The sequence below is a fragment of the Orbicella franksi genome, chromosome 2 (assembly GCF_964199315.1).
Source record: "Orbicella franksi chromosome 2, jaOrbFran1.1, whole genome shotgun sequence".
In the NCBI taxonomy this organism is placed as follows: domain Eukaryota; kingdom Metazoa; phylum Cnidaria; class Anthozoa; order Scleractinia; family Merulinidae; genus Orbicella; species Orbicella franksi.
The window spans coordinates 1,717,976-1,743,105 of record NC_138146.1 but is presented as its reverse complement, the minus strand read 5'-3'; the positions used below and the strand labels follow the sequence as shown (position 1 = coordinate 1,743,105).

General features: G+C 40.2%; 4 protein-coding genes across 6 annotated transcripts; 2 read left to right on the top strand and 2 right to left on the bottom strand.

The window, feature by feature from the left end:
• Positions 1-36: 36 nt before the first annotated feature.
• Positions 37-3,624, top strand: LOC145475334 (uncharacterized). 3 transcript variants are annotated; one of them, XM_081455252.1, is made up of 7 exons: positions 37-120; positions 1,193-1,337; positions 1,670-1,774; positions 2,359-2,412; positions 2,548-2,646; positions 2,960-3,061; positions 3,502-3,624. In XM_081455252.1, exons 2-7 carry the CDS (start codon positions 1,209-1,211, stop codon positions 3,613-3,615), a joined length of 603 nt encoding a protein of 200 aa, XP_081311378.1. In that variant the 5' UTR covers positions 37-120; positions 1,193-1,208; the 3' UTR covers positions 3,616-3,624. The 3 variants fall into 3 exon arrangements, with proteins under 3 accessions (XP_081311378.1, XP_081311377.1, XP_081311381.1); XM_081455251.1 differs by having other exon boundaries at positions 53-115; XM_081455255.1 differs by lacking the exon at positions 37-120 and adding an exon at positions 150-376.
• A 1,272-nt stretch (positions 3,625-4,896) lies between these two features.
• LOC145475368 (uncharacterized) lies at positions 4,897-7,204 on the top strand. The gene is made up of 3 exons (XM_081455257.1): positions 4,897-4,976; positions 6,006-6,145; positions 6,936-7,204. The coding sequence occupies exons 2-3, from the start codon at positions 6,013-6,015 to the stop codon at positions 7,091-7,093; spliced, it is 291 nt and encodes a 96-aa protein (XP_081311383.1). The 5' UTR covers positions 4,897-4,976; positions 6,006-6,012; the 3' UTR covers positions 7,094-7,204.
• A 3,789-nt stretch (positions 7,205-10,993) lies between these two features.
• On the bottom strand, positions 10,994-12,419 carry LOC145475317 (dynein light chain Tctex-type 5-A-like). Its single transcript, XM_081455250.1, has 2 exons — positions 12,104-12,419; positions 10,994-11,513 (listed from the first exon to the last, which is right to left on the bottom strand). Exons 1-2 carry the CDS (start codon positions 12,402-12,404, stop codon positions 11,209-11,211), a joined length of 606 nt encoding a protein of 201 aa, XP_081311376.1. The 5' UTR covers positions 12,405-12,419; the 3' UTR covers positions 10,994-11,208.
• A 3,932-nt stretch (positions 12,420-16,351) lies between these two features.
• Positions 16,352-24,059, bottom strand: LOC145475301 (acid-sensing ion channel 1C-like). Its single transcript, XM_081455249.1, has 6 exons — positions 21,740-24,059; positions 19,242-19,389; positions 18,308-18,373; positions 17,417-17,585; positions 17,027-17,118; positions 16,352-16,479 (listed from the first exon to the last, which is right to left on the bottom strand). Exons 1-6 carry the CDS (start codon positions 22,775-22,777, stop codon positions 16,364-16,366), a joined length of 1,629 nt encoding a protein of 542 aa, XP_081311375.1. The 5' UTR covers positions 22,778-24,059; the 3' UTR covers positions 16,352-16,363.
• Positions 24,060-25,130: the final 1,071 nt, after the last annotated feature.

Sequence of the window (25,130 nt, the reverse complement as noted above, 5' to 3'; positions counted from 1 at the left end):
GGGTGTGACAATGTTTGCGTGACTATCGCGTGAATAAAGCCGTTCCCGGTCTTGTTACTTACATATCTCAAGCAGAAAACGGTTTTCTTGAAGATACAAGGACTTCTAAAACCCGGTAAGGTGAGAGGAAAGTCTTGCTTCTCAAGCTGCTAAATTTATTGCTTTGAAAATCCAAAATAAATATTTTGGACGAGGCTGGCAGCTTGAGACTCGACGCCCGCTTCGTTCTGTTTTATTAAAAGCGACTGGTTTTCTCGTTTTCATTGTCAGAAGTTGCCCCAGATATCATTACTTAAATGAAAACTAGGATCTAGAAGACTTTTTGTAGACTTTCTGTTATAATTCGAAGAATTTTCTCAGTCTTCGAGCATCTGTTGTAAGTATGAATTTATTTTGCCATGTACACTCGGCCTCCACATTTTAATTATGTAGAAGTTGTTTGTCAATGTTTGGCTTTACTTGTGGGTGTCTCGAGGTCAATTTCCGAAGGCAATCTTTATTATTCATCCTCAGTTCTGAATGACTGACGTTTTAATGCTTTCCTCTTGAAACAATTGACGTTGAATTTCATGTTATAACTGTGAAAGCGTGGGGAACAACCGCATGCATGAGATTAGGCACAAAAACACATGTATCAAAATGTTCCTTTACATATAAGAGTATTACAGAATTTATCGTTCTTTCCGTCGACGAAGAAGATGGCATTCTGCTTTCAAGACAAATGAGCCCTCTACCAGCTGCAGCGGAGCTGTATCCTAAATTAAAGGCAGAATAAAAATGTGGCTTAATCAAGAAAACGGCCATTGAATGCCAGAGATAAACTCCTGCTGCGGTTTTCGATGTTAATATTACTTGTCAACGAAAATTACCGAAATGCATTACCATCACTGTATTTTGGTCTACTTTTTCTGTTATGTTCTGCTAAAGGGTTTGAAATAGATTTTTGAGGGTATGCAAAATCTTATTTTTTCACCGCCAATAACAATAGAGACAATGTGAAACTTAATCCTTCCCTGAAGGCGCCTTAAAATTTACGACTCATTTGCATATGTCACGAATTTTCCGCGAAAATTAAAATAACTCGCGACAGGTTGTTGTAGGATTAGGTTTGTATTTGACGTGAACTGCCAAACCCGTGTTTTGCTGGACTGTTAATCGTCGCACCTGTTCACCCTGTTCTCGTTTGGTTCAGTTTAATTTAGTTCACAATGTCATACAAAGAAGCAAATGATGTGTTAACCTACTGGTTTGGAGGTGGTGTTATTTCAAAGAGACCACGATGGTTCGGAGGCGGAGAAGAAGCAGCGCAAGAAATACGAGAGAAGTTTGAAACGTTGGTTAGTGAATTCTGGCGCTCTCTCTGTCACGCAACGCTACGCTCTCGGGAGAGATTGGCTGGCTGTCTCCCGAGAACGTAGCGTTGTGTGACAGAGAGAGGGCCAGAACTGGAAGATTAAAGATTTTTTGACGGTTTAAAAAGCAAGTAAGTCTTTTGCAGGAACAGAAAGACGCACTTAAATAGTAATGGCACATTTTTGCTGACCTGAAATGTTCTATAGTTTAGTTGAGGGAAGGGTGGGTGTGGCTAGGTGTGAAACGGTCACGTGCAAATAACAGCGACTTATTAGGTCGCAGAAAACCTGAATTCACTCATTTGTTTTCTTTACAGGTTGAGAAAGCAAGAAACGACGAACTAAAACACTGGGAAAATGACCCCAAAGCAACTCTAGCATTGATTATTTTACAGGATCAATTCCTTCGCAGTTTGCACAAGGTTTGCGATAAATGTCGGGTGACCCACTGACTTATACACCAACCAAACGAACGACATACCAACTGAACGAACGAACGAAGGTGTTAAGGTATGCACGTGCGAACAAGTTAACAAATCGACGAATTAACGAACGAACTACCAACAAACAAGCGAACGCACAAACAAAAGAACGAAAGAATGAACGCATGAACGAACGAACGAACGAAAACGGACGGACAGACCGACAGACGGACGGACGGACGAATACACGCACGTAGGAACAAACGGACGTACGAATGAGCGAACGAACGAATGCACCTACGAAGGAATGCATGTACGAACAAATGTACTCACGAAGGAGCGAGAGAACACTCGAATGAATGAGCGAACGAACGAACGAAAAAAGGTAGGATGGAAGAATGTAGAAAGCGACTTAACGAGGAAGAAAAAGTTTAAGCCAGCCTGTTATAGAAAGAGTTATCTATTCTGTGAGTGTTACAATAATACGCGACTGTTTATCCAATCAAAATGCGTTTGCCGGTTAGAGACAGTGTTCTCTAGGGCTGTCTTGAGATGTCCTCCTATTTGAATTTTGGTTATTCTAGGGTAGCCCTGTTGCCACATCAAGGGATCTCTACTGTCAAGAACTCGCTGAAAAGGTAAGTCAAACAAGGTACTTTTCACATTGGACTCAAGTTTTAGCTGTTCGTTTCAGACATTTTCAACCATACACTAACCAATGACATGCACTTTGTCATTGTTTCTTAATCTGTTTTACTTCTCTCTCTTGAAAGTTCATACAACGTGATACCCACGACCACTTGAAGTTCAGCCCTGCTGCAAGACTTTTTCTTTATCTTCCACTCGAACACAGTGAGGATAGAGGGAAACAGGTACAGGAGACAGTCCTTTAGAAAAGCCGTGAGGTGGAAATCACGTTTTGTCGTTCTAAAAGTAAAAGTAGAGTCAAATCAAAGGAAACTCGAGTATTTTCAAAGGTGTCCTTCGAATTCTCCCAGATCGTTCATGACTCTATGGAAAGAAGTTAAGACCGAATTATTATTATTTTCTTTGTTGATTTTTAGTTTGATCAAAGAAACGTTTGAAAACATTTTCCATGTTACTACAGCAATTGGCGTCTTTGGGGCCAGTTTTTCGATGCGTGCCCTTCAAGATGTTTTAAATTTGTTTTTTCATCCTTTGCAGGAGCTTAGCGTTCAGCTTTTTACTCAGTTAGAGAAAGACACCAAAGGCACTGAAGAGGAGGCCGCTGGGAAAGGATGGTATCAGTTTGCATGTCTTCACAAGGTGTGTTTACGTCATTTAGTGAGAGTCGCAAGGTTCGTGTCATTTCTGAAGGGACCGGAGCGCGTGCGAAAATGACAGGCGACTTGGGAGGAAAATGTTTCGTCCCAGTCCTCGCTCCAAGGTCCAAGGTCATTCGCGTTCAATCCGGGAGCCTGGAACAAGCCATGACAGAACATTTGGAGTGTTGAGCCATTGGAGATCAATCGAATGACAAGTTCATAATCGAGTATAGACTGTTCACAGCCTCTCTTTTTACTCCCGCGAAAGAAAAAGCGAGCGAATCGAGCACGAAGTACGCGGATGTGGGGTTTGCGAGCGAAGCGACTGAGCTATTTCTCTCGCGATTCTATCCGCTCGCTCAACCATCGAATAAATATACGAGAAAATAGAGGGGTGTGAACAGTCGGCTAAATAGAGTATTTTCTGTATTGCATTTTTAGGAAGTCGTGGACAGGTTTGGTCGCTTTCCACAGCGAAACAAAGTTCTGGGCAGAGAGAACACACCAGAAGAAGAAGAATGGCTAAACAACTTACCTGTCAAGTTCAAATGGTGAAGCATACTTGGAGTACTACTGAACTGTCCACCGGTTTTGGTCATACACCTTGAAAAATGCCCCGATCAGCTCGAAATTTCAATGTTTGATTGATCCTTTGGTTCACATTCTCTCCCTCCCTTTCAGCTGGGACAAAACTGAAGGGTTAATGTACGGTATTCTGTTTACGGAACTTCTTTTTTTTTAAGTCACGTTTCTCATCATGTCAATAACGATAAGTTGTCAGTAACATTCTTCTTATTGGTCACGCAATCTTTCTCTCACGAGGAAAGATTGCGCGACGGACGTGGAACAAAATCGCGTTTGAGGACGTGAAATCTTCGTGCAGGGGAATTGAATTTTGAAAGTTCAAAGTTTGAGCGGGGTTAAATTAAATATATTCATACAATGTTTATTCCTTTTTTTTTAGTTAGCTCACCGAATTCATCGATGAACAAATGTATTCCAAGTTGAGGAAGTTCTAATCGAAAAAATAAAATGTTTTCATCATATTATTGCTTCTCAGTTGTGTATTCCTGCAAATCATGTATTCGATAGAGATCGAGAGTGAAGCCATTTTCAAAGATCGGCCAGCTCTCAGTGCTCTCTATGAGATTGGGCGTTTATCTGCTAGTCGGTCAGTAGGTTATGGCTACGATCGATACTCGGCACCGGAAGCTGGTCAATCTTTGAAAATGGTTTCAACTTCGCGTTTTCGTGGTCATACTGAAAAAGATATACCTTTGATTTCTCGGGAATCACCTACAGGTGCACATGGAGTTGTGTAAACGGCAAAGAGCTCAATAACAACTCTATGTCATCTTATTACGTGCTTCGAGAAAAGGGATCTTTTCAAGGTTTAAGGCTAAGTAAAGCCATGTGTTCTTGCCAATTTGCGGCATTACTTTGAAAAGCAATTTAACGAGCAAATCACGGAAGCTGATTATAATTCCGTAGCAAAACCAAACTCGCTCTCTTACCACCTCTCTGTAGCGAGTTGACACAAATAGTTTTGCAAAAGCAAAATGCAAACAAACTGCATTTATACTTGTAGACGAATGTTCAGTATCAATACAATTTCTTAGAACTAAATGAAAAACATGCCATTTGGGCACACGGTTGTCCGCTTGCCCAGTCTGTTAAAAGCTTTCCACTCTAAACTCGACCCAGGTTCTCTCTCCTTCACCGCCTTGGTCGTTGAGGCGCGTGAGTGACACCCGTGGTGTGACAATGTTTGCGTGACACCCAGGAAGCTTATCGGGCGCAAACGTACCCAATGTAGTGGATAAATGATAAGGCAGTTTCATTGTCGGTTGTCTTGGTACTTACTTATCTCAAGCAGAAAACGGTTTTCTTGGAGCTACAAGGACTTCCAAAACCCGGTAAGCTGCTAATAAAGTCTTGTTTTAAAAGCTGCTAAATTTGCTGCTTTGAAAATCTAGAATAGATATTCTGGAAGCGGCTGACCCCTTGAGACCTTTATACGTCTGCCTCATTCTGTCTTATTTAGAGACTAGTTTTCTCGTTTTTACTACTAAAATCGGATGCCCCAGATATTAATTGTTAATCACATGAAAAGTAGGATTCCGAAGGCCTTTTTGCAGAGTTTGGCTTGCTCCGTTTTCGAACATGAAATCTGTGGTGAGTACGAATTTAGATATTTGCCATGTATAAAGTCGGCCCCCAATTTTAATTATGTACATGTCCTTTGTCTAGCTCTCAGATGTTTGGGTTTCTAGCGGGTGTCTCGATGAAAATACCAAAGGCAATCTTTATTGTTCGACTTAACACTTTCCTCTTGGAACAAACTGGTGTTGGATTTCATACTATAATTCTGAAAGCGTAGGAACAGAATTGTAAAGGAGAACAACAGAAATACATGTATAACAACGTTCCTAATAAAAAAAATATATATATTAATCAATTTATTGTTACGACGAAAAAAAAATGGCATTCTGCTTTCAAGATGAATGTACCCTTTACTAGCTGCGCACAACGGAGCTGTATCCTAAAGGCGAAATAAAATTGCGACTTAATCAAAACTACGGCTATAGAATGTATAAACCAACGAACACTCCTGCTGCAGTTTTCATTGTTATTACTTGTCAACGTCAATTAGTGAAAAGCGTTACTATCACTGTACCTTTTTCATTGTTACTGGCGGTGAAATAAATAACAATTTTGACCAATGAGAATCTTGATCCTTCGCTGAAACTTATCAAGATCTTGCGGCAGTTTTTTTTTTTGCATAGAGTTATCACGAAAAGTTCTATTTTCCTTGAAAATGGAAATGAGGACAGGTTGTTGCAGAATCATGCTTGCATTTCACTCGAACTGCCAAAACCCGCGTTTGTTGGTTTGTATAGTCGCTTGTTCACCCGTTCAGTGCTCGTTTGGTTCATTTATTTTAGTTTCGCAATGTCATACAAAGAGGCAAATGATGTGTTAAACTACTGGTTTGGAGGAGGTGATCGTTCAAAAAGACCACGCTGGTTCAGAGGTGGAGAGGAAGCGGCCCAAGAAATACGAGACAAGTTTGAAATGTTGGTCAGTGAATATTAGTCCTGACCGTTCTGGTCCTCCCTCTGTCACGCAACGCTATGCTCGCGTCGTCGCGTTACGTAATTTTGAAGTCTACGATTGGACTGTAATTCGCGCAGTCTGGTAAAACTGGGGTTTCGGTATCGACTGATATTTTTTGGTTATTTTTCCAAGCCAGTTTTCCAGAGCACAGAGGGAGAGACCCTTTCCCGCAAGAGAAAGTAGCGTTACGCAACAGAGAGAGGGCCAGGGGCCCGTTTCTCGAAAGCCCCGAAAACTTTTCGGGCCCGTAAAGCCACACCTCAAAATCTCGAACCTTACGATTACAGAGCTGTTTTATTCACGTATTCTTAATATGAAGAGAAGGTTCCTTCTTACAAGAAGTTTCAGGCGCATGCACTTCACTGGTTTTAGATTAAAAATGAAAAGTTTCCGAGGCTTTCGAGAAACGGGCCTCAGAAGAATACGCGTTAGTGGTGGACAATTTCACCTTTGAGGGAAGGGGTGGTTGATTTACAAAATAATATATCGTGGAAGTATATTTGTAAATGTCATTCCTTGTTCGTTTCATTGTGTTTTTTTCTTTTTGTTGCTTTCTTTTTATGGTTTCACGAACAATAACGTGTTTCACACAAACAAAAAGACCTACTTAATTGCGCATTTCTGCCAACCTGGATTATCCTATACTGGGTTTAGTTGGGGGACGGGCACGAGTGGGTGTGGCTGGGTGTGAAACAAACTGTTACCCAAGAGGTTGTTGAAAACCTGAATTCACCCATTTGTTTTCTTTGCAGGTTGAGAAGCAAGAAACGACGAACTAAAGCACTGGGAGAATGACCCCAAAGCAACTCTAGCATTGATTATTTTACAGGATCAATTCCTTCGCAGTCTGTACAAGGTTTGTGCACGACAAATATCGGGTGACCGACCGACTTATATACAAACCAAACGAATGTGACATAAACGGGTGAGCGAGCATGGATGAATGAATGAATGAATGAATGAATGAATGAATGAATAATGAATGAATGAATGAATGAATGAATGACAACTTTATTTAAGTCTCAGTCTTAACAGCTGAGCACAAGTGCTCTACTAATTGGGGAGACTAAAATATAAAGTAAAATGTATTCACGTAAGATTTAGTAAAATGAAGAAAATATTAGAAAATTTAAATTGAATAAAAAAAAAGAAAGTAATTTGTTGATAAATACTATCATAACATTATCACCTAATAGTTATTTAATAACTAACTACATAGATGAACAGCAAGAACGACGCATACATCCGTCGTCCAGCAGAGAACTAACGTTTGCATGAAGGCATACACGTGCGAACAAGTTAACTTATGGACAAGGGAACGAACGAACTACCAACCAACAAACAACGAGGAAACGAGGGAACGAGGGAACGAGGGAACGAGGGAACGAGGGAACGAGGGAACGAGGGAACGAGGGAACGAGGGAACGAGGGAACGAGGGAACGAGGGAACGAGGGAACGAGGGAACGAGGGAACGAGGGAACGAGGGAACGAGGGAACGAGGGAACGAGGGAACGAGGGAACGAGGGAGCGAGGGAGCGAGGGAGCGAGGGAGCGAGGGAGCGAGGGAGCGAGGGAGCGAGGGAGCGAGGGAGCGAGGGAGCGAGGGAGCGAGGGAGCGAGGGAACGAGGGAACGAGGGAACGAGGGAACGAGGGAACGAGGGAGCGAGGGAGCGAGGGAGCGAGGGAACGAGGGAACGAGGGAGCGAGGGAACGAGGGAACGAGGGAACGAGGGAGCGAGGGAGCGAGGGAGCGAGGGAACGAAGGAAAGAAGGAACGGAGCAACGGAGGAACGGAGGAACGAGGGAACGAAAGAACGAAGGAACGGAGGAACGAGGGAACGAGGGAACGAGGGAACGAAGGAACGAAGGGACGAGGGAACGAAGGAAGGGAGGAACGGAGGAACGGAGGAACGGAGGAACGGATACACGCACGAAAGAGCAAATGTACGCACCCAGGATTCAATCTACGAACAAACTAACGCGCGCGCGAACGAAGAAACGAACATACGTACGTACGAACGAACACACCTACGAAGGAACACATACACGAACGTATGAACTCACGAGAGCACGAAAAAACGCTCGAATGAACGATAGTCCGTCAGCTGAGGTGGTTGTATGGTTCACTTAAGGGGAACATACGAAACTTGTATATTCTTAATCTTTGACTCTTGAAGACCATAAAAATGCATGATAGTAAGGATGGAACGGTAGCTTTCACTTTGTAAATCGAATTTTAAATATACCTCCAATACCCTCCTTTTGGTCGCCATCTTGGAATTCTAAATAATATTTTCTTATATGTTTCTTTTCTTAGAGGCACACGATATTTTGCCTGGGCGTATATTTGGAATAATTTGTATCTTAGATATTATTTCAGTGTTGTCTGTAGTTGTTCAAGCTATGATGACGTCATAAATTACGTCACAATGGCCGCCATTTTGTTTTCTAGTTTATCAAAAATTGTCAAAAATACTCCGCTACTAGCGTCGTATTTCAACTGTCTTCTTTGTGGTGACGGCTCCTCTCCAGATTGCTTCTTGATAATTTGCTCTTGTAACGCGACGTCATAGAGATGACTGACATGGCTGTAAAGCCTCTGGCTAGACTTTCCCGCCTCTGGCGCAGTAGACTTCATAGTGCAGCGCATCCATACTCTGGCACCCCTTCTCGTACAGCTGTCACATGAGCGCTTCCTCCAGTATCTCTCCGGATGCTGTTCACTCCTTCCCACTTCTCGCCATAGCTCGGACCTACCTTTCACTGTATTGAAGAATTAGAAGCTGAACTGCTCACCAGAGAGTATCACAGCCTGTGATTCTGTGTACGCCAATTAGGACTTTCATGAAGTAGAGCTTGTCAATGCCTTGGTCACGTTACTTCTCCAAGCTGTTAATAACTAAAGAAATTTTGTCATTCTGGTCTTTCCGCCTCTTCCATTCTTCATGTAGCACATTTTGGTAGTTTTGGCTTTGACCAAGCAGTAGGGCAAAGATGTCAGTGTCGGGGTGGATGACGCACCTGCCTCCCACGAACCAAGCATGGAGAACCAGCCTCTTCATGTTTACACCCCATCTCAGGAACTGGTTCGCATGTGGCTGCGTCTTAGTCTCTAGCACTGATCTTCAATTGTCACGTACATGATCCGGTCACTGAGCCTGCCTCAGAATGCTTCTTTCTTCCACAGTAACACGAGGGAATTGGCAATGTCAGGCTTGTTTGCAGTGACACTGAAAAGCTTGTTCCCTGACTTCGCAATATAGGCAGGGAATATGTTCTTGTACTGTTCAACGTCAGAGGTAGACACTCTTTAAAATCTTTCGACATTCTTGATTGATACCTCTCGATACATGTCACACACACTTCCACGCGCCTGTTGCCGGTGCTCATTACCAACTCAAACACTCTCTTAGCGACCACATGAGACATACCTCCAGAGGGCGGGATATTCAACTTCTTCAAGACCACCATTCCAGGTACACTGAAAATACTGGTTGCGTTCTCTGGGTATTTCTCGGTGACTGTGACACTCTAGCTGTTGGGAGGCTTTGTGCAGTTGTTTTTTGCGGGAGTCCACAAGGATCGGCAAGAGACCGACAAGTGCCATCAGAGCAAATACATCTCGATCCATACGAGGAGGAAGTACTACATCCTAGTTGCGAACCTTACGCACAGCCTACAGATCCTTAAAAGACTTCAGCTTGGCTTTCTTCAATAGATGTAAGTGATCTGAAGTGGGATTAGATGAACAACGGTCGTTACAAAGTCATTCACTGCCTTCTTTACCTTGCTCTTGGCCTGCAATAAGTCATCACTTACTTCTGTTGTCGCTTTGATACCCTGGCGTGGAGAAGCTCGTTAGTATTGCATCTTGTTTCCTGATCCACCAGCTTTCCTACAGCTTTGATGTCTTCTTTGATGCAGGCTAGAACTAAAGTGTTTGTGAAGCCAACAAACAGTGGTCTGCTTCTCCATTACCACAGTCATGTCGATAATAGGTACAAGCGCGGACTATTGACAACTATGCTCGATCGCGCACATCGCCTGTCTTCGTCATGGTCCTACTTCACTGAGGAGTGCGAACGACTGAAGTCTGTTTTCTCTAAACTGAAATATCCCAAGCACCTTGTTGACTCCACTGTCAAAACCTTCCTAAATTTAAAGGTCGCTGACCAGCCCTCATTACGGTCCAGATCTACGACAGAAAACACTACTCGGGTTGTCATACCCTTTAAAGACCAGGAGTCTGCTAATATCGTGAAGACACAGTTGAAAGATCTCAGTGTGAAGCTGCAGACCAGTGTTCAACCGGTGTTTACGAGCCGCAAGATTGCCCAGGAGTTCCCGACAAGCGAACCTAAGCCTCAGCTCATTGATCAACAATGCGTTGTGTATAACTTCAAGTGTGACCAGTGCGATGCTGGTTATGTCGGTTACACCCGTGGCCATCTGTTCGTACGCGTTGATGGACATAGAAGCAAGACCTCGTCAGTACGCAATCACTATGATAGTAGACACGCAGGCAGGATTCCGGATGACCTTCGCAATTGTTTTAGCGTGTTGAAAAAATGCCACAACAAGTTTGATTGTCTCATTAATGAGATGTTACTCATTAAACAATTACGACCGTGTTTAAATGTACAATCAGACTCAGTTCGCGCTAAAGTCTTTGTCTAACTTATGCAAATTAGAAACTCTGAACTCTCAGTTACTCTTGAAATCGCATATTTAATTAGTTTCCCTTGACAATGGCGCCAAGATGTCGCCGAAACGTCGGATTTATCTATCGTTAGTTTTTGCCTGTATATGTTTTCAAATTCCTCGGGCCTAGAGTGGACGGGGCCTTATAGTCTTCGCTTCTACACGTGGTGATTCGAATTTGACGCTGCATATTTTAATTAATCTTCGCCCTCCCTGTTTTTCGGCTATTTTTAACAGACAAAATGCGATGCAATCTTGGAACAAGATAGACTAAGCCCTAATTCGTTATCGAATGCGTTTAATGTAATTTTATGTATCGTAAACCTATTTATTCTTGATATACTCCGAATACCAAAGCGACGGCAAACAGTGAACTGTTTATAAAACTACATTCCGCAAAGTTATCCGCTCTCTCATCCCAGCAGCACATGCTTCCGATCCGAATCGCCTGCCCCATCTTCGGACCAATATGCGTGATGCACACGATCTTGTATCGATCGAAGCCGAGCAGTTTCACCTGGGACTTGACCTCGTCGGAGATTTGCAGGGTTAGATCTCGGCACACCTTCGGCTCGTAGCTTACATCGGCGAGTCTCCTGACCAAGATTTCCTCGGCGATTCTTTTAACAGCAGCTGTGAAGGATCAGTGACAGTATTAAAAAAGAGAGTTATTTTAATTGCCGTGAAAATAAACAAATTGACGTTTCATCTTTTCGGTTCCAGTCCATACGAAAAAACTATATAAAGAGTTTCCTTAATGTTCTGAATGTTTCATGGAGAGAAACTACGTGAAGAGAAACAACTCTTATGTCTTCTCATTACTTCCTTGCTGGACATTGTATTGAAGATGTAAAGAGAAATTAAACGTTCTTCTCTTAGAGATCATTTATACATGCATATGGAGTTCTATAAACGGCAGAGCGCTTAATAATAACTCTGATCTCATCGGTATAAATCTCCTTCTAGAAAACGGAATATTTTGAAGGTTCAGCCTTTCCCATTTGCGGCATTATTTTGAAAAGAAGTACTTGACTTATAATTAGCAATTTAATGAGCAAATCACGGAAGCTTAATTCTGTGGAAAAACCAATATCGCTCTCTCAGCATCACTTAGTACTGAGTTGACAAAAATAGTTTTAAGAAAACAAACAATCTGCTTTTATATTTGCAGGCGAAAGTTCAGCACCATACGATTTATTACGAGAACTTGATAAATAACTTACCGGTTGAGAATTTTTTCAGCGGGTCTGGCCCTACACGGTACGTGTTTTCCAAAGTAATCTTGTCCGCTTGACCAGTTTGCTCCGACTCCTCTAAGAATTCATCTTCTCGAATCGAACTTCCACTCTTAAGTCTAACACTAACGCTTTCATACCCTTGTAGTTGGTTTAGAGGAGCTTGTGGTGGCTTCTTGACGAGAAAGCTCCGAGTAGAAGCGAGCGAAAGGCTTGTTTTTCGAACTTTACTTTTCCCTGGCAAGCTCTGTAGTGCGTCCGCCATGTTGGACACTTCAAGTGAATTCATGATGCCAAAATTCCGGTTATAACTTTGGGCCGTGTCAGGAAGAGAAATATTTCGTTATTGAAATACTTGTCGAAATATTTTGCCTCCGTTTTTCCGTGAAAACAATGCCAATTTTATTGATAACAACAAAGGCAAACTTAATGCGAACTACCTTGGGTTTTGCCCCATTCAGAACTTAATGACCCGTCAAATCGCGGTCTTTTTGTTTGTTTTCTAAAAACCTGTGAAAAGTAATAATAAAAATGTTCTTTAATTGCCTCGAGGGAAATTAACTTAGAACGTCGGTGTCTGGCAAAGACTTTGAAATGTTGCGCCTTCAATACTTCTCAATCTCGCTTTGAAGATTAAGCCATTGAGTAAGACAATGGTTAAGCCGGTTAATTGTAAACAAGAAACAGAGTGGAACAGTGGAAAAAAAATAAGAAATGCAAAAAAAAAAAAAAAAAAAAAAAAAAAAAAAATGACGAGATTAACATGGCAATTTTAAAACGCAAGGAATCCTAAAAGGGATTGTTTAGGGAATCACAAGATTATAGAAAGGAACCTTTTTAAAATGCAAACACTAAGAGCAGTCTTCAGTCTTCACATCAATCGCATTCTCATATTAGTTAGAACAAATATCTGAGAAAGTTCTTCCATACTGGAAAATAATTGGATGCTGCCCTTTCGTGTGCAAATAAGCCGACTATACTTTGTGCAGATTCAACAGACTCAATCGATCTGGACAATCCAGTTCTCTCGCGGACCTTCTGATATTCCAAGCTTTTGGTTTATAAAGCGGTTTTCATTTGAGTGTCGTAAAACCAAAACGAAAGTAATCACTTAAGCCAATCACAAAAGACACCGACAATCTAGCGAACCAATCAAAATTCGGAGTAAATCCATGAAGTTAATGCAAAGCGCGGGAAAACGTGTGCGGGCAAGTCAGGATTGGTTTCTGTTTTACTTCCGATTGGTTGAGAAAAAAATTTGTGCTAGTTTGTAGCGAATAGTTCTTTAGCACTCTCAGTTTCTCAGAGGAGAAAAAATAAGTAGAGAGCCAGAAAGTAAGAAAATGGCTGATAGTTATGCCAAACCATTGCGCTTAATGTAGCAGATGGTGCACACAGTCAGTTGAATTTGTGTGGTGCAGTGTTGAAGTAAATTCTAATTTGAAGTCTGTAGCAATTTTTGGTGTGGGCACCAGACATGCACGATTTTGCACACTGGGTTAAACCTACCCCTTATCTGACATCTCTTTACTTCGAAAGGATTCCCGACACCAAAAAATACTGAATTTACCAGCGTAGTCTTTGAAAGAACGAACGAGAAATACACTTCGCACCAATAAACAGCACCTTTATTATGGTAGTTTGAAGCTGTACAGAAGTTTAATCCGCCTTACAGATCCCACGGCAAGCACTGCCTTAGTCAACACTTGAACCCGTGATGCCAACACACAAACTTACCTCGGCACATTTCTTTTAGTATTAACAAAGAGAATTGCATCAAATAGTGGAAACCTGATGTAAACGAGCAAGCTCATTTGTTGGATTGAAAGAGAATTAATGAAATTATGTCGGTTTTAGCGAAATAGCCCAGAATTGGTCAAAACTTTTACCATAACTTATCGCTGAAATCTGGGAGCTGTAGTTACCGAAATTTTAAAAATGGGCGGCAATTTTAATTGTTAGCTGAAAAATCGTCAAAATTTGACTGGCAACTGAGATACCATGTAGCTGTCCAATCCAGACCCTCTTACTAAAATTGCGAGATTCGTTGTATCCCACTCCCGCGTTATATCGCGAGATTTGTAACATCCGTGCGCAGAGTTTGCTCTTTACTTCCGGTTTACACTTGCACTGTATTTTCTTGAATTTCCCCTAAGTGATTAACTACTATATTTCCATGACTTAAACGCTTGACTTTGTATTAACAATTTGAGGGGAAGCTAGCTCTCCATTTAAATTTTTGCACAAAGTGCAACAATTCCCAATCACATTTCAAAGTAGCTAAAAGGTCATGCCATGTAATGGTCACGCCATGTCATAGTCACGCCAGGTCATAGTCACCCTAGGTCAAGCAAGTTTCTTACCTCTTTTATTTCTAAGCTGAAAAAGGTTAAAACGGACATGAAACTTGAACTTACTAATAAAATCTCCGCTATGTTACGAACAAACATTATCTATGGGCGTAAGTTAATTTCTTTCGACTCGAAAGAAATCTCTTTTTTTTTCGATTTTGAACTAAGCTTCAACTGCAGTTTTGCAAAGATTTTACGTTATAGGAAAAGGCGTCATTCTTACTTAAACTAACAAAAGGCGTTTCAGTATAAGCAAAGAATTTCGTGATATCTACAACAGACTCTTTCAACGAAACCTTAACTCTTAATCTTTAAGTCTCCCTTGCTTATTGCTAATAACATTTCAGTTTAAATATCAAACAGTATTGAGGATATTACATGTGATTCCTCCAGTTGATGGTTTTCTTTGAAATTTTTTCACCTTGCGAAGCGTTAACGCATAGATCTAAATTTGCTGATCGATAATAAAACAGTCCGCATTTTGAAATTTAGAGACTCTTTGTTGTCGTTAAATTGATGCAGGTATAATCTTAATGAAAGTTTACTACAGAAAACTTGAAAACAGGAAAGGTATTCGAGTACTTTAGAGAATTGAATATGAATATCCGCCATTTTGGTTTTTAACTCTCCAGCGCGCGGCCATTTTGGACCCCGTGACGTCACAAGGTTGAAGAAATACTCTAACATTTATTTTTTTTTAACAAATTTTAAGTTGACACTACGATTAAGTTAAGCGTAATTTGCTCCAACAGCGGAGACTTTTTTGTTATAGTTTCAAGACAAAATCCTAATTATACGTTTAGCAGTTTTTTAAGGTACGCGGCAGGCAATATGGTTCCAGACTCTCTATAAAGCTACTCTTCGCGAAGTACGTATAACGTAAATTAGAAAAAAATATCATACGCATTTCAGTATAATTTGCCAATTTTCCCCATAACAGAACATCGAGCTACATTCTACATTTTTTTTCGACAAAGGCAGTTAAAAAATGCTTGCCTCTGCTTGCTTCAGTAGAATTTTACAATTTGCAAAGTTTTTGCCGAAATCGATCTCAGTGTTTAAACCCTAAAGACTATTTACACCGTGGTTTGCTTCATATAATTACATCTCCGTTAGTAACTTCACTTTTCACTTCCTAAATAATTACGTCGTTTACCCAGACAAAATGCGATAGTTAAAACCAGATAAGATGTACCACACCGAGACCGGAAATATATACAGGCTCTAGTTAATTTGTCTTTCAGAGTAACTTTCGTCTAACAACATCACAAAAGGACCAATGATTGACAGGTAAACGATCACAAATTTCCCATGAATTATAGTTCGGTTTTTGTCAACGTAATTTTCTGCTTAAATTGTAAATTTTGTTGAGGTTCAATGCGAATACGTTTGTTAAAATGTCAATTGGATAAAGATAACATCGGTTAAATCTTTCTTTTTTCTAATTTTTATTTTGACGTCTAATAACTTTTCTCCGCCACGCGAGAATAGAACTAAAAAATAACGTATTACCGCTTAATATTAAGATACAGTGCCTTTGGGACGCTGTATCCTGCTTATTAATAACGCATATCAAATTTTATCGTGATATTATTAACCCGTATTAATTAAACCCTTATTAGTAGTCTTAAGCTCAAGTTTCCTAAAGAGGCTGATAAGCCCGATTAATCTAACCCAGGATTAACGAGAATTTTGATTTGAGTTTTGTAACTAACTTTTCGGTGAGGTTTTCAGTTTGTATTGTTTGGTTGTCTGTTTTGAGTTTGAATAATCTCAAACTACACAAAACATAAGAACTGAAAAAACATTTTGACACCAGGAAAATTAATACTTCCTTTAACTTTTAATCCTGAATTAGCGTTAACCGCCTTTCGAACAACCCTGCCCTGCAGTACAATTATTTATTGCGGTATTTGTACTTGGTAAAAAGCACCATCGCACACAGGTCCAAGTACTCGACCAATGTCAGGAGACTGGCGCCGAGGAAGAGACCAATCTGACCACCCACGTCACCTGAAAGATGCCGTATTGACTGATAAGTTGATAAAATAGTTATTTTAATCGGTTAAGTTGGTTTACAGCCAACTCTTTTAAACGGTGTCCAGGGCAAAGTGCGAAGGGACTTCGAACATACATCAGTTTGAATATAGCTCAGGTGCTGATCACCGCTGGAGCCAATATAGTGCTCTACAATGAAGGAGCTGTTATAGCGAATTATGTTGTGAGACTACTCAGTTATGACAGTTTGAATACATATGAATCTTGTCATGCATCACGACATTGTCCCCGTAGTTAATGAGATTTTTTACTGATTCCCGTCACATGTTTGATTAAGACTGTCTTGATGTTACGAGGAGAAATTACAAGTTGATCTCACATCGTAATTGGAACATGGAGAAGTTAATACCTGCCGGAATGTGAGCGTTTCCGACGAATATTGTAGCATTGGCCTTTCAATCAGAAGACATGAACGCTCTAAAAGATTTGCTTCTTTAGTTTTGGCAATGATGATGGGCGAGCTTTAGTGTCCTAGAGGGCGATAATAGAATATGTTGCTTACCTAATAAGCTATAGAGATCGTAGCTTGGAACCTGCCTGACGTCAGAGAAAGTCAGGCTCTCGTAATAAATCCTCAACTCAAGCAGGTTGTCCCTGAAACGTAAAAAAAAAAACTTAAATACAAGCTTCATGTGAGACAGAACAAACACACAACATGGCAGGCTGAAGAGTATAATCTGCTTTGTCGCTTCACATATTCATCTCCATTGGTTTCACAGGGCGTCTCATCACACTTCTTATTGTAGATTTACGGAAATGTTTTCATGCTATCCAATACCTAAACTAATCGCGGATAAGTTTCAACCTGCACAGAAAATCCACCTTTTATCTTGCATGGAATGATCGAAATGAAGACCAAACGATTTTTCCAAAAAATAACATTTTACTATACCTGAGATATTGCCTGTTTTCCTGAATTGTGCCCGTCATATTCCTCTGTTTAGACAGCAGCTTGTCCGCATAGGTGTTAGCAGGATAGCGTGCGTAGGATAACTGTGCTGAAAACTCCACGCTTTCGCATGCCACAGGACACTTATCCAATTTCTTCTCTTGGAAATGTTCTGAAAGGATTACAAGAAAAACGAGAAGAAAATAGTGTCATAACCACACAGTATATTTAAATACCTTATAATATGGCTAGCTAGTTCCGCGAGCGGTTTCGATGAATTAAATACTCTTATTTGATTAGCTACCCGAGCCTACCTTGCCCGCGCTGGACTACCCGCTGTTTTCCGCGAGAATTTCTTTTTATTTGACACCGCGATAAATTTGAACTCGGTACAATTTTCCGCGGGAAAATTGGGTTCTTTATGCCATATTATAAATCCTTTATTAGCAAAGCTTATTCGGTCTAGAAGGCTGGATATTAGCACGCTGGATTTGGCACGCAGAGGTCCGTAAACACACGATATAAAACACGCGGTCAATATCCAGCCATCTTGACCTCCCGCACGGAAAATAACCCATATATATTTGTTAATTACTAACACCATTAGCCAAAGTGTTTCCGATAAAACAATAACTGTGGTTCTTTTGGCGCGCTTATTAGCTGATTTGTTTCTCGTCAATAAAAAAACAGACAACTTTCTGTGTGGACCATCGCGTGCAGATTGGAGAAACATTTCGTCAACTCTTAAGCGTTGCCAGTTCTCGATATAACAACGAGTTTGAGGGCACTCATTCAGGCGTTTTTCATAAAGAAAATCGGTAGGAATTCCCACGATGGATTTTATGCCATCTTCAGTAAACAAGCTAAGGCTGACAATGTACAAAAGTCGCTAACCCCAGGCTGGCCACATACAGCTGTCACTTGTTTTGAAGTCACACACGGGAATTCCTTGATCACCGCCTGAAATAAAAATTAATGTTAGATGTGGTAGAGCACTGCACCAGTATCATAGAGGTAATCGTTTCGATTCCTGTTCAAGCCTGAATTTTTTCAGGCTTTTTTTTTTCACAACTGTTCAATTTGTGTACATTACTACGATGAACCGTTATGTCTTAACAATGTAAATTGTGATGACTTTCAGGGCAGTTGATTCAAATATATAAGGGAAAAACTATAATAGGAAGAGAGATAATGCCCTGGAAGAGAGATTATGAAGTTGAGCGATGGGCTTGCTTTAAATAACTGTAAAATTCCTTCCGGCCTCTTTTTCGCCCCAAATTAGGTTCCGCGCAAATCAAGAAACACGAGTCTGCATTCGGGTGAACGTGGCGTGCGTCACTGGATGTGATCCCGGTCTCCAGAGCTGATTCTACCTTCAGTCATGAATGTTATGCTGGTTCATTCCAGACTACCGTCACCGTATTTGTTTCCAGATTGCCCCAACAGTTTGCTCTTACCCATACAATGCGGGAGCACTTAAGAGAGCACTTTAGTGTTTTACGCAGGAACACATCACAACAATCACAATATTTGGAGACGAAGCCACGGCAGCCTTAGCTGGTTCTCATGTAGGTCCTCTATCCTGGACGAATTGGAATATGGAGTGTTGGTTTTTGAGGAGGAGAACCCGGCGAAAAACCCACGAAACAAGGCGAGAACCAACAACAAACTCAACCCACACATGCCACCGGGCCGGAATCGAATCCGGGCCACATTGGTGGGAGGTAAGCGCTCTCACCAATGCGCCATCCCTGCTCCCCACGACTCGATCTAGCGCCTTACGCGCGAATCAATTGCTCACAGTGCCTCCCAGTTATTGCAACCTTACCTGGCATAAACCAATCTCGACATTTGCAGAGTTTCGTGACGTAACGAGTCAATTTGTCCAAGAAACACTTGGATTTGCTGTAAGTGTCAAAGAACCGAAGTTTCGGCATTCCACAGTCGGTTTTGTAAGGATGCGGCAAATTGGTGACCTGAAAAAATGAAGAAAGGAAACTTAACATAAGATGCTTTTGTGAGGGCCCAAAACTCCCCTTCCCAGCAGTGTCGGCCTCTTTATACATTTTAACACAAAACTGTGAAGCAATGTTGTGAATTTTTCCCTATTTTCTGTCCTTTTCGCCTTCTCATTTTCCGTCTCTTGTAGACTTCCCGCCCTCGCCGCCCTCCTCTACTTATCCCACTGACTCCTTCCGCATCCTAAAATCCCCCACTCATTTTGTGAAGAAAATACTCCTTTACAATACTATCTACGTAGTAGCATACTTTTTTAACCTTATTAACAAAAAGCAGGTAATTGAGGAAAACTTTGTTCTTGGTGAAAAAGCGTGTTAATTAATGCGAGTTTTGCTAATCTTCTCCAATTTTGAGCCTAAAACTTATTGACTACATGCAGTAACTGTATCTTCGCTACACAATAAACAAATTAGATTTCTTGGTGTTAATGGCAATATTCATTCACAAATTGAAGGAAACGGGTCCACCGGGTTTGAAATTCGTTAGCATTTTATTGATTTCACGCCTCCAGTAAATATACTGTGTGTTAATGACTCGAGTTGTTGCTGTATATTTCCAGCGTCAGTTAAATCTTAATAGCTCAAAATGTAAAAGAAAACAAGTAACGAAAAGATTTGACGCCCTGACGAAAAAATCCCAATTACTTGGATAAGAAGACACTGCTTGTGGCAGACACGATTTCCACTGCATGCCTGCTGCGGAGCCACTAGATAGTAGTCCTTTTTTTATTGTATAACTTCTCTTCAAATGCGCGTTACTTGAGGATATTTTCTAACACACACATACAAAAAAAATTGAGAAGTTTTAAACTTACAATCCGAGGAGCCCATTTCCAATAAATGATATTTTTCACACTCTCGTATATGTGATAAAAGTTAACCGAGCTTTCAAGATCCATAGCGAAAGGTTTCATCATTATCTATCAGCTAAAAAAAAAAAAATTTTTAAAAAAAACATTAAAGAAGTTTTAAACTTGCATTCCGAGGAACCTCTTTCAAGTAACTAATATTTTCACATTTTCGTATATGTGATAAAAGTTTCAAGACTTTCAAGATCCTTAGCGAATGGTTTCATCATTATCTCTCCACTAAATTAGCGCGCAACAACCAGTTTGCTGAAAATTGGTTTTTGAATTTCTTCGAGTAGTTGACAAATATATTAATAACATGAAATCTCTTTTTACGAGATTAAAACGCTGGCAAGGAGACAGTTCATGAATATTCAGAAATTCATCACCAAGGATTCCCTCTCTTCAGGCACCATCGCGAATCAATACATGAAGAAATACGTGGCAATTTGGAAAAGTTATCTTATTGCAACGTTAAAATAAATATCGCACAATATCGGAATTTTAACAAATATCTAGAACTGAAATCATGATATTATAAAAAACCATATTAAGCGTTCGTGTACACTTCATGTATTTTCTTAAAAAACAATATTTACTCCCCAAATAATTCTTTCCCTGACTAATCGCTATTTACATTTTTTTTTCTTATCACGAAACGTAGGGAAACTTTGCATGTTCTCCGCCAAATGTGTTAAATTATGAGCCACGCTGCGCACAAGCGTCAGCCATGTGATCCCGACTGCGTTTGACGTTTCCAGTGGTCAACCTTCTTAACAAGACAACAGATTGCTTTTAATCAAGCATTGAGATAAGGCTTGTAGCCGATAATTTTTTCGAAAAACATTTTCACGCAATGACATCTGGTAGAAAATGGCAAACGCTCGCGAATTTGGGCGGTATTCTACCGCGGTAGAGCACCATAGTGTACTTTGTTAATGCCATAAACTTCTTCTTTTTGAAAGGACGAAGACAAAACAACATAACCGAGTACGAATACGAATTCGAAGGTTCTCTTTTATTTGGCTAAAAAAATAATGCGATAATATTAATTTCGCTTTTAAAAGCGTATAAAAACCTGTCTCACTTTGAATTCTTGATAAAGAGCGAAGCGACGTAACGGCATTATTTGAAAAGAGATTCGAATTTCCTGATTTTATTGTTTTTAATAAGTAATATTTAATAGCGTGGCTCGCGACAAAGATTTTATCACTTTTATCGCTATCATATGATCTCCTTTACCTAACTTCAACGAAAATTGATTTTCAAAAGGCAAGTTAGCTATAAAAACACTTAAAAACGTCAAAAGTTCCAACGTGTATCGAAAACAACATTACAGTTGCTTCAATTCGAAGTGTTTATTCAATAATACGAATTAAATATGCAGGCATATAATCAAAAATACATCTTTTCCCAACTGATACTGGAACGTTAGTAAGCAAAAGAGGGAAAAAACGTACCTTTCGCTTCCGAAGTTCCATGTAAGTGGTGAAACCCGGAGACACCGCTAAGCCTTGCATTTTTACTGGAGTCTCTGCTTGATCATGTAAAATTACTCTAAATCCGGCGCTCTCGACATCGTAGTAATAATCATAATGCTGTACGTCGATTAGAAGACGAAGACCTCTCTCCTGACCTGTATTTGTTGTTAGAAGAGGTGTGCCATTTTTCCCAGAATTGAATGTATAGCACACATCAGCAAAAGCGCTTTTGAACTCGGTGAAGTTCCTGTAGTCGCATTTTTCATCTTTATTCCAAGTGCAATCCAGGATCATTTCGTCGAGCCGATGCGCGGCCTTTGAAAGAGTGCTTTGCATAATTTCTCCTGTGAGCTTACTTTCAATGTCACTTCCATTTTCGCCCTTGATGTATTTAGTGACAAAAAGCTGGTCTACCAGCGTTCCATTTATTTTGGAAAGGCGGGCGTCGTTGTAATTACAGATGGAGACAGCGGGAAAAAACAGGCTGTTCTCGTAGACGATAAGCGTGGTAGTGGTGAACGGGTACTCGAAGAAATTCATAATGCTGTCGGTGCATTTTTCGAAAAATAGCGCAAACGCTCCGAGCAAGAGCAGAGTCCATAAAATACGCCGCACGGGTGGATTGCCAGAGAAGCAGAAGTGAAAACCGTGCAGGGTACACGAGTCGAGAAATGACACCCACAAATCATGAATTTTGTCCGACTTCTTCTTCTCGTCGAGAAGTTTCTTGCAACTTTCATAATCGTTGTTTTTCTTACATTTTTCATAGTCATTCTCGGGATAGCTTCCATCGACCACAGCGGGCCAATTGGTCTTGAGTGTCTCCGAAACAGCCATTTCTTTTCCATTTGCCTCAGACTTGATGTACACAACAGAAATGTCCTTCTTGCAGTGATTGCAAAACGCATACACGTTGTTAGCCCCCGTGCTTAGCTTGTTGTCGCCTCCCTTGATTATGATTTTTACATCTCCCGTGTCTTCCGCTGAAGAATCGTGTTCGTTATACAAGTTCGACATGTTTATCGAGAATGAAAGCAAAACAGCTCTTCACAGAAATTGCAAATTTTTTCTTGTTGTCTTGAGAAAATATCGTTCAGAGACAATGGAGTTCAGTCCGACGTACGTCATCGATAAAGGCCAGAAGGTATGAGATTGAAGGTATGAGCCAGAACACTTTTAAATTTTACTTATATATCCACGCTGGCCTTTAATTGAATCTATCCCGTAACTGCTTGTATAAAGTGTGCAAAACCAATCACATATTGTTCTGAGTGCACCATACCTGTTGTTCTGCCAATTAAAACGCGAATTTGCATGTCAAAAGACGTCACACATTTGGTGAGTGGTGTTGTTTCATTCAAGGTGAAATTATGACCGACAGGTGGTATCGGACTCGGGAAATACCGCACTATATCACCCTGTGACATATTTCCTTCAAATTAACTTTATCTGCCAACAAATATCGCTACTTCTCATTCGCTTGAATGTCTAAGCAAATTGAAACCTAGAAAATGTTCGGCTTCGAGAACTTATTAACCCTAGTAATAAACTGAGAAATTGTATCTTAATAATTACGTGAATTCATTACATTTCTATCCATATTTTAAAAAAATATGTGATTTATTTATCTTGCCGTATTTAAATTGCTGTAAAATTATAAATTATTGCCATCTGCCTTGTCTGCTCAGATGACAATCACCGACCGTTACTAAATATGTCCATGAAACGCACGGACAATCATTTGTCGACGAACGGCCTGCCATTCCTGCAGCTTTGTACTGTGGGAGATTATTTCCGAGGCCTTTGAATTGTCGCTGTTCGATGACTTAGACGCGTGTGCATTATTTATTATGTGCTTTGTCCATCAAGCCCGTAAAATACCTTGAAAGCAAAAGAATAAAAAATCTAAAATAACACAAAACTACTCAAATACAACGCCCGGCAAAGGAACAGGTTATGAGAACTTCTAAAAAAAATTTAATTAATAGATACCTTGTTTGGTTCCGTATGTAAAGAGATTTAAAAATAAAAGTGGAAATAAGGGAGACAAAACATGGAGACTTCAAAGAGAGAAAGAGGGAAGTCATTTGCAAGTTTTAACGCCCTTGTTATCGACGAAACAACGCAAAAAAATCTCGTCAAAAATACGGCGTTAATTTTTTCACACCCCTAAAATTTTCACACTTAGTTACCGATGGTTTGCGTTATTTTTATTTCCTATGCAAATTGTTAACTTGGAATATTTTGCGAAAGAAAATTCTAGTTGCTATGAGACAAAAAGGTTTTAGCCTTTGGCGAATACAGCACTTCAACCTTGATCATTTACGAAATACAGTGAAAGATTAAAATCAAGTGTTTAATTTCCTATAAACGAAAAAGAGTTAATCTCTTTTCAGGCAAGATTTAAATTATGCGTACTGAACATTGTTTATTTCAACAGTACTATTGATATTATCAATACAATACTGCTTTCCCATAACAAGAAAATGAAAAAAAACAAAAAAAAAGATTCAATCAAAAATGCATACCTTACCTTCAACGAATTTATTTAGCTCAAATTTACCATTTTTTTAAGTCGGTCAAAATTGCTAAATTTGCTTTCACCAAATTAACCAACAATTAATAATTCATTTAACTGGTTTAAAAGCCGAGATTTGGCAGAAAAAAACACAAGCGATTGACTGTGTTTCTTAACAGGGAAGCTGCAACTGAGTGATTTAGGTATCCAGAACGAATTACGAAGAATTCCCAGGTCACGCTTTTTTTTTAAAAAGAAGAAAACAAGCAGTAGAAGGCATGGAAACGGAAAAGAAAGGGAAGAATCATAACTTCCTGTTAGAACAAACACGACAGCACAATCCACACAATCCACACAATCCACACAATCCACAGAATTTCAACAAACCAGGATTATTAGGTTTAGCGATTAATAAGAGACCCTGAAATTGCAAAATAACCGCGACTAGATAAGATTAGAATAACGAACGGGCACAATTAACACCAAAAGAGAATAAAAAAAAACATTTCAAGAATTGACTGGAAATTGCCGACGTTGGACGCTAAAAACCACCACTACAGAAGACAAAACAATATGAATAACGACTCAATAAAGTTTTGTAACGAGGGTTAAGCACGTTGGATCTCTTGGAAGGTGATTTTTCTCATGCCGGGAATCCGAAATTGGTGGGTTTTGTTTACTATACAAAGAATAAAACAAGATTGTTGTGAAATCAGCAGTGGCGCAGTTGCTGTCAGTGTTGGAAGTTTTCTTTGTGAACCCAAAGGTCGTGGTCTACAACTTGGGACTGATTCCTATCTTGAGTGTGGGCTTTGTCTTAACGTCTGTACACGCAAGAAAACAAAAGAAGCA